Source organism: Sus scrofa, chromosome 2 (genome assembly GCF_000003025.6).
Source record: "Sus scrofa isolate TJ Tabasco breed Duroc chromosome 2, Sscrofa11.1, whole genome shotgun sequence".
In the NCBI taxonomy this organism is placed as follows: domain Eukaryota; kingdom Metazoa; phylum Chordata; class Mammalia; order Artiodactyla; family Suidae; genus Sus; species Sus scrofa.
The window spans coordinates 151516799-151529692 of NC_010444.4; the positions used below are offsets into that span (position 1 = coordinate 151516799).

The window sequence follows — 12894 nt, forward strand, 5'->3', positions numbered from 1 at the left end:
GGTCCTGGACTTTTGTTTGTTGCAAGTTTTCTGGGGGTTTTTTTGTTTGTTTTTGTCTTTTTGCCTTTTCTATGGCTGCTCCCATGGCATATGGAGGTTCCCAGGTTAGGGGTGGAATCGGAGCTGTAGCCGCCAGCCTACGCCAGAGCCACAGCAACACAGGATCTGAGCCGAGTCTGTGACCTACACCACAGCTCACGGCAACGCCGGATCCTTAACCCACTGAGCAAGGCCAGGGATCGAACCTGCAGCCTCATGGTTCCTAGACAGATTCGTTCACCACTGTGCCATGACGGGAACTCCCTGTTGCCAGTTGTTTAATCAGTTTCAGTTTCAGTACTTGGGATTGGTCTGTTCATCTTCTCTATTTCACGTTGGTTGCGCCTTGGAAGATTGTATTTTTCTAAGAATGTGTCCATGTCTTCTAGGTTGTCCACTTTATTGGCATGTAGTTGCCTGTAGTACTCTCTTATTTTCCTTTGCACGATCCTTTCGTGACGTCTGTTGTAACTTCTCCTTTCTCATTCGAATTTTATTGATTTGAGTCCTCTCTCTTTTTCTTGGTGACTCTGGCTGAGGGCTTATTGATTTTGTTGATCTTTTCAAAGAACCAGCTTTGAGTTTCATTCATCTTTTCTGCGGTTTTGTTTCTATTTCATTGATTTCTGCTCTGCTCTTTATGATTTCTTTCCTTCTGTCAACTTTGGGTTTTGTCGTTCTTCTTTCTCTTGTTGCTTGAAGTATACAGTTAGGTTGTTGGAGATTTTTCTTGTTTCCCGAGGTAGGCTCATAGTGTTTAAACTTTCCTCTTAGAACTGCTTTTGCTGCATCCCATGGTTTTGGAGTGTTGCGTTGTTGTTGTCATTTGCTTCTAGGTATTTTCCTCTTTGATCTCTTCAGTGATCCATTGGTTGTTCAGTAGCATGTTGTTTAGTCTCCACGTTTTTGTGGGTTTTGGCAGTTTTTTTCTTGTTGTTGATTTCCGGTCCTAGAACGTTGTAGCCAGAAAAGATGCTCGATATGATTTCAGTTTTCTTAAATTTACCAAGGCTTGATTTTGTAGCCCAGAATGTGATCTGTCCTGGAGCCTGTTCTGTGTGCACTTGAGAGGAAGGTGTGTTCTGCTGCTTGTGGATGGAATAGTCTAAAAATACCTCTTAAGTCCATCCAGTGTAATGCACCGTGTAAGACCTGATTTTCTCTCTGGATGATCTCTCCATTGCTGTAATGGGGTGTTAAAGTCGCCCACTATTATTGTGTTAGTGTCAATTTCCCTTTTAAGGTTGTTGGCAGTTGCCTTATATATTGAGGTGATCCTGTGTTGGGTGCGTATGTATTCACAATAGTTGTATCTGTTTCTTGGATTGGTCTCTCCATCATTATGTAATGTCCTCCTTGGTCTCGTATAATGCTCTTTAAGGTCTATTTTGTCTATATGAGTATTGCTACTCCAGCTTTCTTTTGATTCCCTTTTGCATGGGGTATTCCATCCTCTCACTTTCAATTTGTATGTGTCCCTAGAAGTGAAGGGGTCTCTTGAAGACAGCGTATGTATGGGTCTTGTTTCTGTATCCCTTCAGCCAGCCTGTGTCTTTTGGTTGGGGCATTTAGTCCATTGACATTTAAGGTAATTATTGATATGTATGTTCTTGCTGCTATTTTATTCATTGTTTTGAATTTGTTTTTCTTGTTCTTTTTTCTTCCCTTCTTCTCTTGTTGTCTTCTCTGGTGGTTTGATGACTATCTTTAGTGTTGTGTTTGGGTTGCTTTTTCTTGTTTGTGTATCTACTGTAGACTTGCGATTTGCGGTTTCCATGAAGTTGGGATGTAGGAGTCTAGGTATAGACAAGATTGTTTCACGTTGTTGGTCTCTTATTGCAGGTGCATCTCCAGTGTCCCGCACTTGTACCCTCCTCTTCTCACAGTTTCTGGTTTTGGTGGCATATCTGTGTGGGGGGGACTTCCTGCCTTTACTGTATACATGCCTTTACTGGTCAGCCTTGTCATTTGCGGTATTTTTGTTTTGAGTTGTGGCCTTTTCTTTTCTGCCTAGAGAAGTTCCTTTAGTATTTGTTGTAAAGTTGGTTTAGTGGTGCTGAATCCTCTTGGCTCTTTTGCTTGTCTGTAAAGCTTTTGATTTCTCCTGCAGATCTGAATGAGAGCCCTGCTGGGGAGAGTAGCCTTGGTTGGAGGTTTTTTCCTTTCATCATGTTAAGTATATCAGGCCGCTCCCTTCTGGCCTGCAGGGTTTCTGCTGAAAAATCAGCTGATAACCCTGTTGTGGTTCTCTTGTCTGTTATTTGTTTCTTTTCCTTAGCTGCTTTCCAGATTTTTCTGTCTTTCATTTTGGTCCGTTTGATTAACGTATGTGTCTCGGGGTGTTCCTCTTGGGGTTTATTTCATATGGTCCTCGGGCCTCCTGGATTTGAGTGAGCAGGGCCTTTCCCACGTTAGGGAGTTAGCAGCTATTAGCTCTTCAGATATTTTCTCTGGCCCTTTTTTGCTCTTGTCTCCCTCTGGCCCCCCTGCATCGTGGAGAGTGGTGTGTTTAGTGTTGATCCAGAATCCCCTTAGATGGTCTGCTCCTTTTCAGTCTTTTTTCTCCTTCCTGTTCTGCATCAGTGATTCCTCCAGTCTGTCTTTCACTTCGCTTATTCGTTCTTCCGCTTCCTGCTGTCTGCTGTCGGCTCTTTCCAGTGAGTTGCTCTATTTCAGTTGTCGTCTTTCACATCTCTGCTTGTTTACTCTCTAAGTCTTCTAATTCTTTGTTCAGTGTTTCTTGCAATTCATCAGTCTCTGGCTCCAGTTTACTTCCCAGATCTTGAATCACCTTTATTATCATTCATCTAACGTTGTCTTCGTGGAGGCTGGTCATCTCCCCATCACTGAGCTGTTTTTCTGGGGTTTTTTCTTGTCGCTTTATCTGGGTCGTCATTCTCTGCCTTTTCATTTTGTGTAGATTTTTGGTGTGGTCTCCTTTTTGCAGACAGGAGGGTTGAAGCCTCTCTTGCTTCTGATGTCTGCCCCTTGGGCTGCAGTGGATACAGTGGTTTGCTGTAGGCTTCCTGATGGGAGGGACTGGTGTCTGCCCACTGGTGGGTGGAGGTGATTCTTAGTCCTCCAGTGGGTGGGGCTTTGTCTCTGGGTGAGATTGGAGGCGGCTCTGTGCCTGCAGAGTCTTGCGGCAGGCTGTTTGCTGATGGGTGGGGCTGTGTTCCCACCTGGATTACTGTTCGGCCTGGGGCTTCTCAGTGCTGATGGATGGGGCCGGATTTTCCCAGAACGGCCACCTCCAGAGAAACACTGATGAATATTCCCGAGAGCTTTGCCTCCAATGTCCTTCCACCCCCACAACAAGCCCCATTCACCCCCCATTTTCCCAGGAGATCCTGCAAGAGCTGCAGTCAGGTCCAAGCCAGATTCCTGTGGAGTCTCTTCATTGCCCTGGGACCCAGGGCACAGGAAAGTCTGTGTGCACCTTTCAAGAGTGGGGTCTCCGTTTCCCCCAGTCCCCTGGAGCTCCTGTGCACAAGCCCCACTGGCCTTCAGTGCCAGATGCTCTGGGGGCTCCTCTTCCCCAGTGCCAGATCCCCAGGCGTGGGGACCTGAGGTGGGGCTCAGAGCTCTCTCTCCTGTGGTGGAGCCTCTGTGACACAGTTTCTTTCCAGTCTGCGGGCTGCCCACCCGGCGGGTATGGTGTTGCCTATAGGGCGTAATTGCCTCTCCCCACTTCTCAACACGGCCTCCTCTCTGTCCTCTCAAGTGGGATGTCTTTCATGACAGTTTCCAGTCCATTGTGTTGAAGCTTATGCGGCAGTTGGTTGTAGTTGCTTTGCTTTTATGAGAGAAGGCCAGAAGCTCCTATTCTATGTGGAGCGTCGTTTAGGACATGATCCAAGGGTCGTCTTTTCCAGGTAGGCCTTCTTTGGAAAAATGTCTGTTTAGATCTTCTGCCCATTTTTTGATTGGGTTGTGGGTTTTGTTTTTTGTTTTTTGTCTTTTTAGGGCCGCGCCCACAGCATATGGAGGTTCCCAAGCTAGGGGTTGAATCGGAGCTGTGGCCGCCGGCCTACCCCACAGCCACAGCCACACAGGATCCTTCACCCACTGAGCGAGGCCAGGGACTGAACCCGCAACCTCATGGTTCCTAGTCAGCTTCGTTGACCACGGCGCCACGACGGGAACTCTGATTGGGTTGTGTTTTTGATACTGGGTTCATATGTTTTGGAAAGCAGCTTCCTGTTGGTTGCATCCGTTGCAAGTATCTTCTCTCATTCAGTACCTGTCTGTCCATTTTGTTGATGGTTTTCTTTGCTCTGCAGAAGCTTTGCAGTTTGATCCCATTTATTTTATTTTACCACCTTTTAGGGCCACACCCGAGGCATTGGACGCTCCCAGGGTAGGGGTTGAACTGGGGCTGTAGCTGCTGGCCTACACCACAGCTCACAGCAATGCTGGATCCCCAACCGAGTGCGCCAGGGATCAAGCCTGTGTCCTCGTGGACGCTGGTCCGATTTGTTTCCTTGGAGCCACGACAGGATCTCTTATTTTTGCTTTTACTTCTTTTGCCTTGGGAGAAAGGCGTCAGAAAGCCCTCCTGTGATCTCCGTCAGAGGCTGTAGACCCGTGCTCTCTCCTGGAAGTCCTGCGGTGTCACCGCCTGCGCTCAGGGCGTTGCGCCGGTTGCGTTTCCCGGGTGCCGTAGGGAGGCTGCTACGTGCCCCCCTTTGCGTGCGGCCCCTGGTTTTGACGAATGCTCTCTTTTCTCCTATCACAAGATTTTTGACCCTGTGGGCGCTATGGTTTTGCTCCTCTTACATGTTTTCTCTGGAGGGCTTCCGTGTGGCAGCAGCCCGTGCGTGACGCTAGTGGCGGAGGCTGCGGGCTTGGAGGAGGAGGGCCGCCCGCCCGCGGCCCGCCCTGAGCCCCGCTTCCCGTTGCAGTCCCGCGCCTTCCTGAGGGACTATTACCGGGACCACAACATCGAGCTTTCCAAGCTGCTCTACAAGATGGGCCAGACGCTGCCCACCTGGCTGCGGGAGGAGCTCCAGAACACCAGGTAGCCGCGGCCGCCCCGCCAGACCGACTGTGACGCCAGGGCCCGCCCGCCCCACGCCGAGCCCGACGCACCTGCGGAGCCGGGGCTGGGAGCAGCCCTCGGCCGCACCCAGCCCGCGAGCGGCCGCGCAGCCGCTGGGTCTGTGGCCGCAGGCCCGCGCCGCCCCAGGGGTCCCTCCGCTGCGTCTCCGAAGGGGAGGCCGCTGCCCACTGGAAGGGGCCGCCAGACGCTCGCTCGGCCCGCGGCCCGGCGCCCACGCGCTGGCATCAGCTGCTGCGTGTTCCCGGCCCTCCAGACGGGAGGCAGGAGGGGCCCCGCGGGGCCTTCTGCCAACCCCGGGGGAGACGGGCCGCTTCCCGGAGGTCTCGAGCCAGGCTCTTCAGCGGTCCCCGCTGGGCATCCGGCGGCGGCAGCCCCTCGCCTGGACGGGCGCAGCCGGCTCCGAGCACGGGGACCCTGCCCAACCAGGCGGGGTGGCCTCTCGCCTTCTGTCCCGGGGAGAGAACGGGTTGCGGGCATCTCCACCCCGTCCTCGGCCTCCTCCAGGGCCCGGGGCACTGCCAGGCCACGCGGAGCCCAAGAGCCAGCCCCCTCTCCCAGGGACGGGACTGACAGGCGTGGTGTCTCTCCTGTGGTGAAAGGCTGAGGTGGCGGGAGTCTGCCCCCCGCACCCCCCTGTGCAGACGTGCCCCTCTGCCCGGCCCCGCGCTGGCAGGCGCCGGGCGGGCTTGGGGCGACCCCCGCCCTGCGGGGCCTCAGCCTCCTGTGGCCCTTAACCTCCCCAGAACTAAGACGCTAAAGGATCTGACTATTTTTTTTTTTGGTGCCAGAGTTTATACCCTGGGTGCTGGGGTCGCACTGTGTTACATATATACATATAACGTGTATATATATATATATTATATTATATTTTTTTTGGTTGGGTTTGTTTTTAATTAAGTTGTACAAAGCAGTGGCAAGCCCCAGTCCCAAAGGCTGTCGTATCTCAGTGCCGAGAACGGGTTGGGGGGAGGGCGTGTCTTCACGCGTCGGGGCCTCCAGGACACAGGATGGAAGTGCCCCTGCTGAGGTCAAGGGCTGGGGCCGGCCCGGGCCACGCTCGGCGGACGGGGCTGGTGAGATGCAGAGGGAAGACCCCCCCTGTCCGGGAACTGGCTTCCGGAAGTGCAGTGGCCAGAGCAAACAGCCGAGCTGGGGTAGGAGACCCTGGCGCCAGAGGCAGGCCTGTCCCCCCCACGGTGCTAGTTGGGAGCCGTCCCGGGAGGCCCCTGGGACCCAGAGCGCTGTCTCGGGCCCCTGCCAACAAGGGGGTCTCTGGGCTTCCTCGGTGGAGGGGGGGAGTCCTGCCCCTCCCCCTTTGACAATGTGAAGCGACTCCGGCTGGGGGGCTGGGGGTCCTCCCCGGCCCTCCCGCTGCCAGTTCAGTTCTCCTGGGACAGCCCTTCTGGAGAGCCTGGGCCAACTCAGGAGCCTCGAGCATGTGGGGTGAGGGTGCTTAGCAGGTGTGAGCCCAGGTCCAGAAGGGGAGGTGGCCTCCTGGGCTGATGTCACAGACCTGGTCACCAGCAGGGCCGAGCAATGACCAGAGGCACTGGAGTCCGAGCCCAGGGCTCTTCTCCCAATGCCACACTGTCTCTGAGCCCATCCTGGGCCCTCCTCTGTGCCAGGTCCCTGTCCCTGCCTCTGTAACTGGTGGTCATTCCAGGATGTGGGGACAAACCACTCCTTCCCAGCCAGGGTGCCTTCGAGCCTTCTCCAGTCCACACCTGCATCTGTATCTCGGGCCTGCTGCCCCCAAAGCGCCTTCCCCAGCGCGGGAGCCCGTGTCCGGCTGAGGCACCAGGTTCTCCGGGGGAGGGAAGAAGGGAGAGGTCGGGGCCTGCGTGTGCTGCCATCGTCCCAAGAAGCGCCCCCAGCAGCAGTTGCCCCGCAGTGCCGGGGCGCGGCCGCCCGCCCGCATCGGGGGCTCACAGGCCTCCTCCGGCTGCCGGTGCCCTGCTCGATGGGCGGGCAGGCGGGCCCGCGTCCCCAGCCCCTGGCCTGACGAGGGGACAGGCAGGTTCGCGGCCCTCAGGGAGCAGAGGAAACAGTGGAGGTTTTATCCAGGCCCTTCCAGGATCCCGGGACTCGGCCTGTCACGTGTCCCCGGTCTGTCTTGTCCCTGCCCCTTTTTCCCTTCCTGCTAACAAACCTCTAGAGGACCCACTGCCCACGGGGGTGAGCGGTGGGGCGGGGGTGCCCTCCGCTGTGAGCACACAGCCCCCCAGCCCCGGCGGAGAGCGGAGCGCAGTGCAGCGCAGCCCCAGCGGCTTCCCTGTCACCAAGTCACTGTCTGAATGAGAAAGAGGGCACGAGCTGAAGTTGCATCCATGACCCAACCGTGCCTCTGCCCAGGGCCGGCGCTGGTGGGGGCATCGCGTGCTGCCGCCTGTCACTTGGGGCTCCAGCGCTGCCCACGGTGGGGGCAGCTGGCGCGTGGAGGAAGAGGCAGAGGTTCAAAGACGCGTCTCTGCCACGTCCCTGAGTAGGAACAGCCAGTGCCCCGGTGCCAGCGGGGGGCCAGAGGTCTGTCCCCTGTCGAAGAAAACGGGGCAGACCCCCAGAGACTGAGGCTCCCCGCCAGGGCCGCCCCACGGGCTGGATGGGAGCAGGTACAGTTCAGTCTGTACCAGGACTTTGCTAGGGAACCCCTCCTCCTCCACTTGGACTTCAAAGCCCACGCTCGCCCCGTTTTTAAAAACCTCCCTCTGTCCCGCAGTCCCTCTGACCCTGTCCCTCTCAGGACCAGAGTATCTTTCCCGAACGAGTTGGGAAGTTGCAGGTGTATCCCGCGACTCCACCCCAGACGCCTCCGCCTGCGTCTCCTAAGCGTGAGGACGCGCTCTGGCCCTGGGCCAAGGTCACACCCGAGACAACAGAGGTGTCCCCAACCCCCGCCATTCGGTCCATGCTCCTCTTTCCCCGGTAACTCCCTCCTGGCGTTGGCATCAGGAACTAGCAGAGGTACACGCGGTGCCCTCGGGCCTGTTTCCTAAGGTCGCTTTGAAGCCCGACTTTCCCATCTGCTCACTGTGGTTTTTTAAATGACAAAGCGATTTCAGAGGCTGGCAGCTGCTGGCTTACAGACCCGCGTCCTGGATCGTCCAGTTTCTGGGTGGTGTCGCGGAGCGTCCCTCCCACCCCAGGCTGGGCTGTGGGGGCTGTCACCTTCTGTGTGGGCTTGAGAACGTCCGCCCCACCCAAGATGCCCTCTGCTGTCACTCGTACCACGTGCCAGGTCGGCCGAGCGCCCAGCAGCGCAGATGGGTCTGGGAAGAGGCAGCTCCGGGGGGTGGCGGCTGCATCACGTGGTGCCCTCCTGGGTCCTGTGATGGCCACTGGGCACCAAGCAGCCCCTCCCCCTGTCTCTGCGGTGGGGCCCGTGGTCTGTGCTCGGGAGCCGGGCCCGCCCCGGGCTGCCCCGCACGCAGGCTGCCCTCCCGGCTGTGGTGTGAGCAGAGCGCTGGGCTGGAGGCAGGAGACATGAATCGCATCCCAGGACACGCAGGCGCCTAGCGGCCTCTTTGATGCCCACCGAGACAGCGAGTGGCCGGGGCTACGGCAGATGCCCAGGCGGCAGAGAGGGAGGCGGGTAGCTCCAGCTGCGTAAGGCTGAGGTCCCTGTCCCCGGCCCCGGCTGCCTGAGCTGCACCCAGGGGGCAGGTGTGGGCTGGGGTGGGGTCCGAGGTGAAGGCCAGGGGAGACGCAGCTGTGTTTCCTCCTCGCCAGTCCCTCCCTCCCACTCTGAGTGCGGGCTGGGGGGTCTGACTGTGCCGGTTTCTGAGCAGCAAGAGGGCTCCTTGGTAGCTTGTGCATGAAGTCCAGGTCGTCTCGGGGGAGAGGAGAGGGCTGACCTCAGAGGGTGGGTACGCAGGGGAGGGGTGGGGAGGTGCTACCCGCTCGCCTGCCAGGCCCCTTAAACCAGCCGTTTGGGGTTGAGCTCAAAGTGGGAACCTTCCTCCGCTCATGTACCACCTCGCACTAACTGCTAATAAAGCGGCGTTCTGTTTGTACGCAGTGGTCACTCACGTCTGTCTGTCCGTCTGTCTGTCTGTCTGAGGTCTTTGCAAGGCCGCAGGGGGGGTCGGACAGGGCGGTGTTCGCACAGACGGCCCGTCTGGGGACTGTCAAAAACCAGAGGTCCACCCCGTGGATCGGAACCAAGCGGGTCAGGGTGGCAGAGGCCTGAGCCGGGACAGCCCAGTGGGGTGCGACCCGTGCACCTGCCCTGGCACAGCCCCCCGCATCGCGAGACACCCCACTCCACGCAACCCCCGCGTGGCTGCGTGGTTCCCGCGGGTTCTCCTGCAGAGGAGCGTGCAGAGAACAACTTTGGGAAAAACAAGCGACTTCCTGCCCGTCCAGCCTGATGGAGGGAGAGGCAGACGCAGAGGCAGGGAGCAGCGAGGGGGTCGGAGCTGCTCCGGCAGAGTCCCCAGCAGAACTCTCCAAGCTGCACACGCCCAGGCTCCCCGGCCCCGTCCACTCAGTCGGAACCTCTGCGAGGGCAACCCAGAGCTGCGGCTTCTCAGCAGGCTCGCTGCTGCACCGTGAGTGGGGGGAGCAGTGAATCAGGCCCTCGAGTGCGAACCAGAGAAGGGCCACGACGTGGCGGCTGCCGTGGGTGCGCCGGGACGCAGCCGGGACACAGCTGCGCACACAAGGGCGGCTCCTGCAGACACCCGTTCCCAAAGGGGCAGGGGTCATGAGGCCACCACAGAACCCGTGTGGAGGCCGCCTTGATGGGCGCAGGGGATCTGGGAGACGCAGACGGGCGTCTCTGCCCAGGGAGCCCTCAGGAAACCTGAGGAGTTTCCACTTGAAAACCTCCCCTCCCCTCGGCCGCCCTGCGGCGCATGGAGTTAGTTCAGATCCAAGCTGCAGCTGGGACCTGTGCCACAGCACCGGATCCCTCAACCCTCTGTGGCAAGGCTGGGCATCAGACCTGCACCCTGGTACTGCCGACATGCCCCTCAACCTATTGCGCCAGAGCGGGAACTCCCCACAGCCCCAGAACCCTGAGAGCCCCAGAAACACTGAAGGCCCAGCCCAGGTGCTCCCCGAGGTCCCAGGCGGCCTGCAGATCTCAGGGCCCCTGGGCCCTCCCCATCCCCGTGAGGCAGCCCCTCGGGGGACGTGGCGCCCCAGGAGTGGCCCCACATCCGGGAAGTGCCCCTTTCCCTGGAAGAGTCCTTGATGGGGTGCCCCGCAGCGAGGTTCGTAATAGCAAAGCAAGGTGTCCAGCCACAGGGGTCAGCTCCACAGCCACTCGTGTGGCCGCCTGCTGGAAGGTGGTGACGCGGTCGAGAATACTGAGCCCAGTGTCTGCGTCCTGCCGCTACGTTTCTCCAAGACGGACTTACAGTGACCATTTGTAGAAAGAGAACTCGCGCCATGGTACTTACAACCCCAGCAGTGAAGCACGCGCTCTCCCTCCCTCTCCCGCTCTCTCCCCCCCCCACCTCTCCCTCGCTCCTCTCTCCCTCTCTCTCCCCCACCTCTCTCTCTTCCTCCGTCTCTCTCCCCCCCTCCCCCCCTCCCCCTCCCCCTCCCTCTCTCTCCCCCCTCCCCCTCCCTCTCTCTCCCCCTCCCCCTCCCTCTCTCTCCCCCCTCCCCCTCCCTCTCTCTCCCCCCTCTCCCTCCCTCTCTCTCTCCCCCCCTCTCTCTCCCTCCCTCCCTCCCCCCCTTTCACCAAACTGAGAACTGGCTCCTTCTGAAAGAGGGGGAGGGAAAGGGGAGCAGTGGATGTCACAGAGGACTTGAGCTTCGGCTGAAATGTTTGAGTTAAAGCACAGATGACGTGTCCTCTGTGGAATGAAAACGGTTTTTAAAAAAAAGTAGCTAGAAAAGGGTGAAGCAGAAAGAGTGGGGTTTGGGGGGGGTCTGGGCAGCTGGACTGCTGTGCCATGAAGGCGACCCGGCCGCCACCCGTGGGCAGCCAGACCGCAGGGTCCAAGGATGCCCCTGCCTAGGGGTCTTGCTTTGCGGCAGCGCCCCGAGCTCTGACGGAGCCCGAGCTGAGGAGCCCGACTGGCAGTGTGACGGCGCGCTGCTCGGCTCCCACACGCTCGCAGACACATGCGCAGTGACCACCAGGGCTGGGACAAACATGGCACGCCCGAGAAGGACATAACTGATGCCCGTGAAATTCCCGACAAACACGCAACAGGAATCCAGCCGAGAGGAGCAGCGGCTCGTCCGCGCGCTGGGACAGGTTGCGCGGTAACTGGCCTGAGCTCTAAGCGTCAAGGTCGCAGAAGACAAAGGCTGAGAAGTGGTTCAAGATGAAGGGAGACCGAAGAGACCCAGCAGTCACACTTCTTTTGGGACCCTGGAGGGAAGCAGTTGCCTAGAAAGAGCACCATGCTGCTAACTGCAAATTGTGAATGGATTGTGTGGACTGGCTCATGGCATTGTATCGATGCTATGTTTCCTGATTTTCATTGTTGGACTGTTATGCAAGAGTATATCATTGCTCTTAAGTGGTATATGCTGAAATACTGGTGCCTAAAATGGAAGAAATAAAGCTGAATTTTGACTCATGCTCTTTCTCTGTTAGGTCAAAATTATCTGGTGCAGTTCAAGACGTGTCCACCAGGGGGCACTGTCAGCCCAGCCTCTCAGGCTAGATAGCGTGACCCTCCCCGCAAGAGACTGGCTTGGTGGTTAATGGTGCTGAAGAAATATACTATAGATCACTCAATGACATGAATAATGAACTATTTCTCACATTGTCAGGAAGCCCTTCTGCCTTTTTTTTTTTTTTTTTTTTTTTTGCTTTTTAGGGTCGCACCTGTGCCATATGGAGGTGCCAGGGGTCAAATTAGAGCTGTAGCTGCTGGCCACAGACACAGCCATAGAGAATCTGAGATGCGTCTGTGACCCACACCACAGCTCATGGCAACACCGGATCCTTAACCCACTGAGTGAGGCCAGGGATTGAACCTGTGTCCTCATGATTACTAGTTTGGTTTGTTACCGCTGAGCTGTGATGGGAACTCCCAGCTCTTCTGCTTATCAAGTGTTTTCTCTTTCAGTCCTTGCAACAACCTCTGAGGTAGATATTATCATCATTCCCATTGTGTAGATGGTGACTCTGGGGCTCAGAGAGGTTCAGTAATCCTGCCAGGGGCACAGAGCCAGCTCTAGTTCCTGGTCTGTGAGACGCCACAGCCTAAAGCCCAGCGGGTGGTCCTGCCCCCTGTCATGAGGCAGAGGGGGGGCTTTCTCACTAATACCTCCGGGCACCGGGTGGAGGCTGTTTGCTGTTTTGCGTAGGAGCAGGTGGAGCTGCTCCTCTGCTGGGGACACGGGGGCGGGGGGCTCCGTTGTAGGGAGGGAGGGATGAGCTGGAGCTTAGGTTCTCCAGCCTTTGGCCCATCCGGGCAGCTGTCTGCTGCGAGGGAAGGAAGCTGTATAGGACGGTTGTTGAAATACACACAGAGAGGCAAACCTGATTTCAAATAGGTCCATGTTGGTTGTGTGACCTTGGGCAAGTAAGTCATGGCTGAGGCTATTGTTTCATCTGTGAAATGGGAGCAGTAATGGGTAGCAGGTGCCGTGGCTGTTGTGAAGAGTAAGAAGACAGTGCTTGAAAAGCCCCTGCATGAGCCCACCTCCCACCAAGTGCTCGGTAAAGCCCGGAATCTGTTCTTGGCATCAGTCTCCTGCAGCTTCCATGCCTGAGCTTGGAGATGGCACTGGCATCTTTGTCCCGAAGCTGATGAGGATGAGGCTGATGGGTCAGGAGGCACCGCCAAAGTGGAAAATCACTGCATGTGATCACTCACTCTGGA

The 12894-nt window shown here is 57.3% G+C and overlaps 1 protein-coding gene across 3 annotated transcripts in view; it reads left to right on the top strand.

Annotated features, from left to right (window-relative positions):
* NDST1 (N-deacetylase and N-sulfotransferase 1) overlaps positions 1 to 9111 on the top strand; it is a 91985-nt gene extending 82874 nt beyond the window's left edge. For all 3 annotated transcript variants that reach the window (XM_021085025.1, XM_021085023.1, XM_021085024.1), the window contains exon 15: positions 4944 to 9111. In XM_021085025.1, the coding sequence (XP_020940684.1) occupies positions 4944 to 5063 (120 nt within the window). In that variant the 3' untranslated portion in view covers positions 5064 to 9111. The remainder of the gene's footprint in view (positions 1 to 4943) is intronic.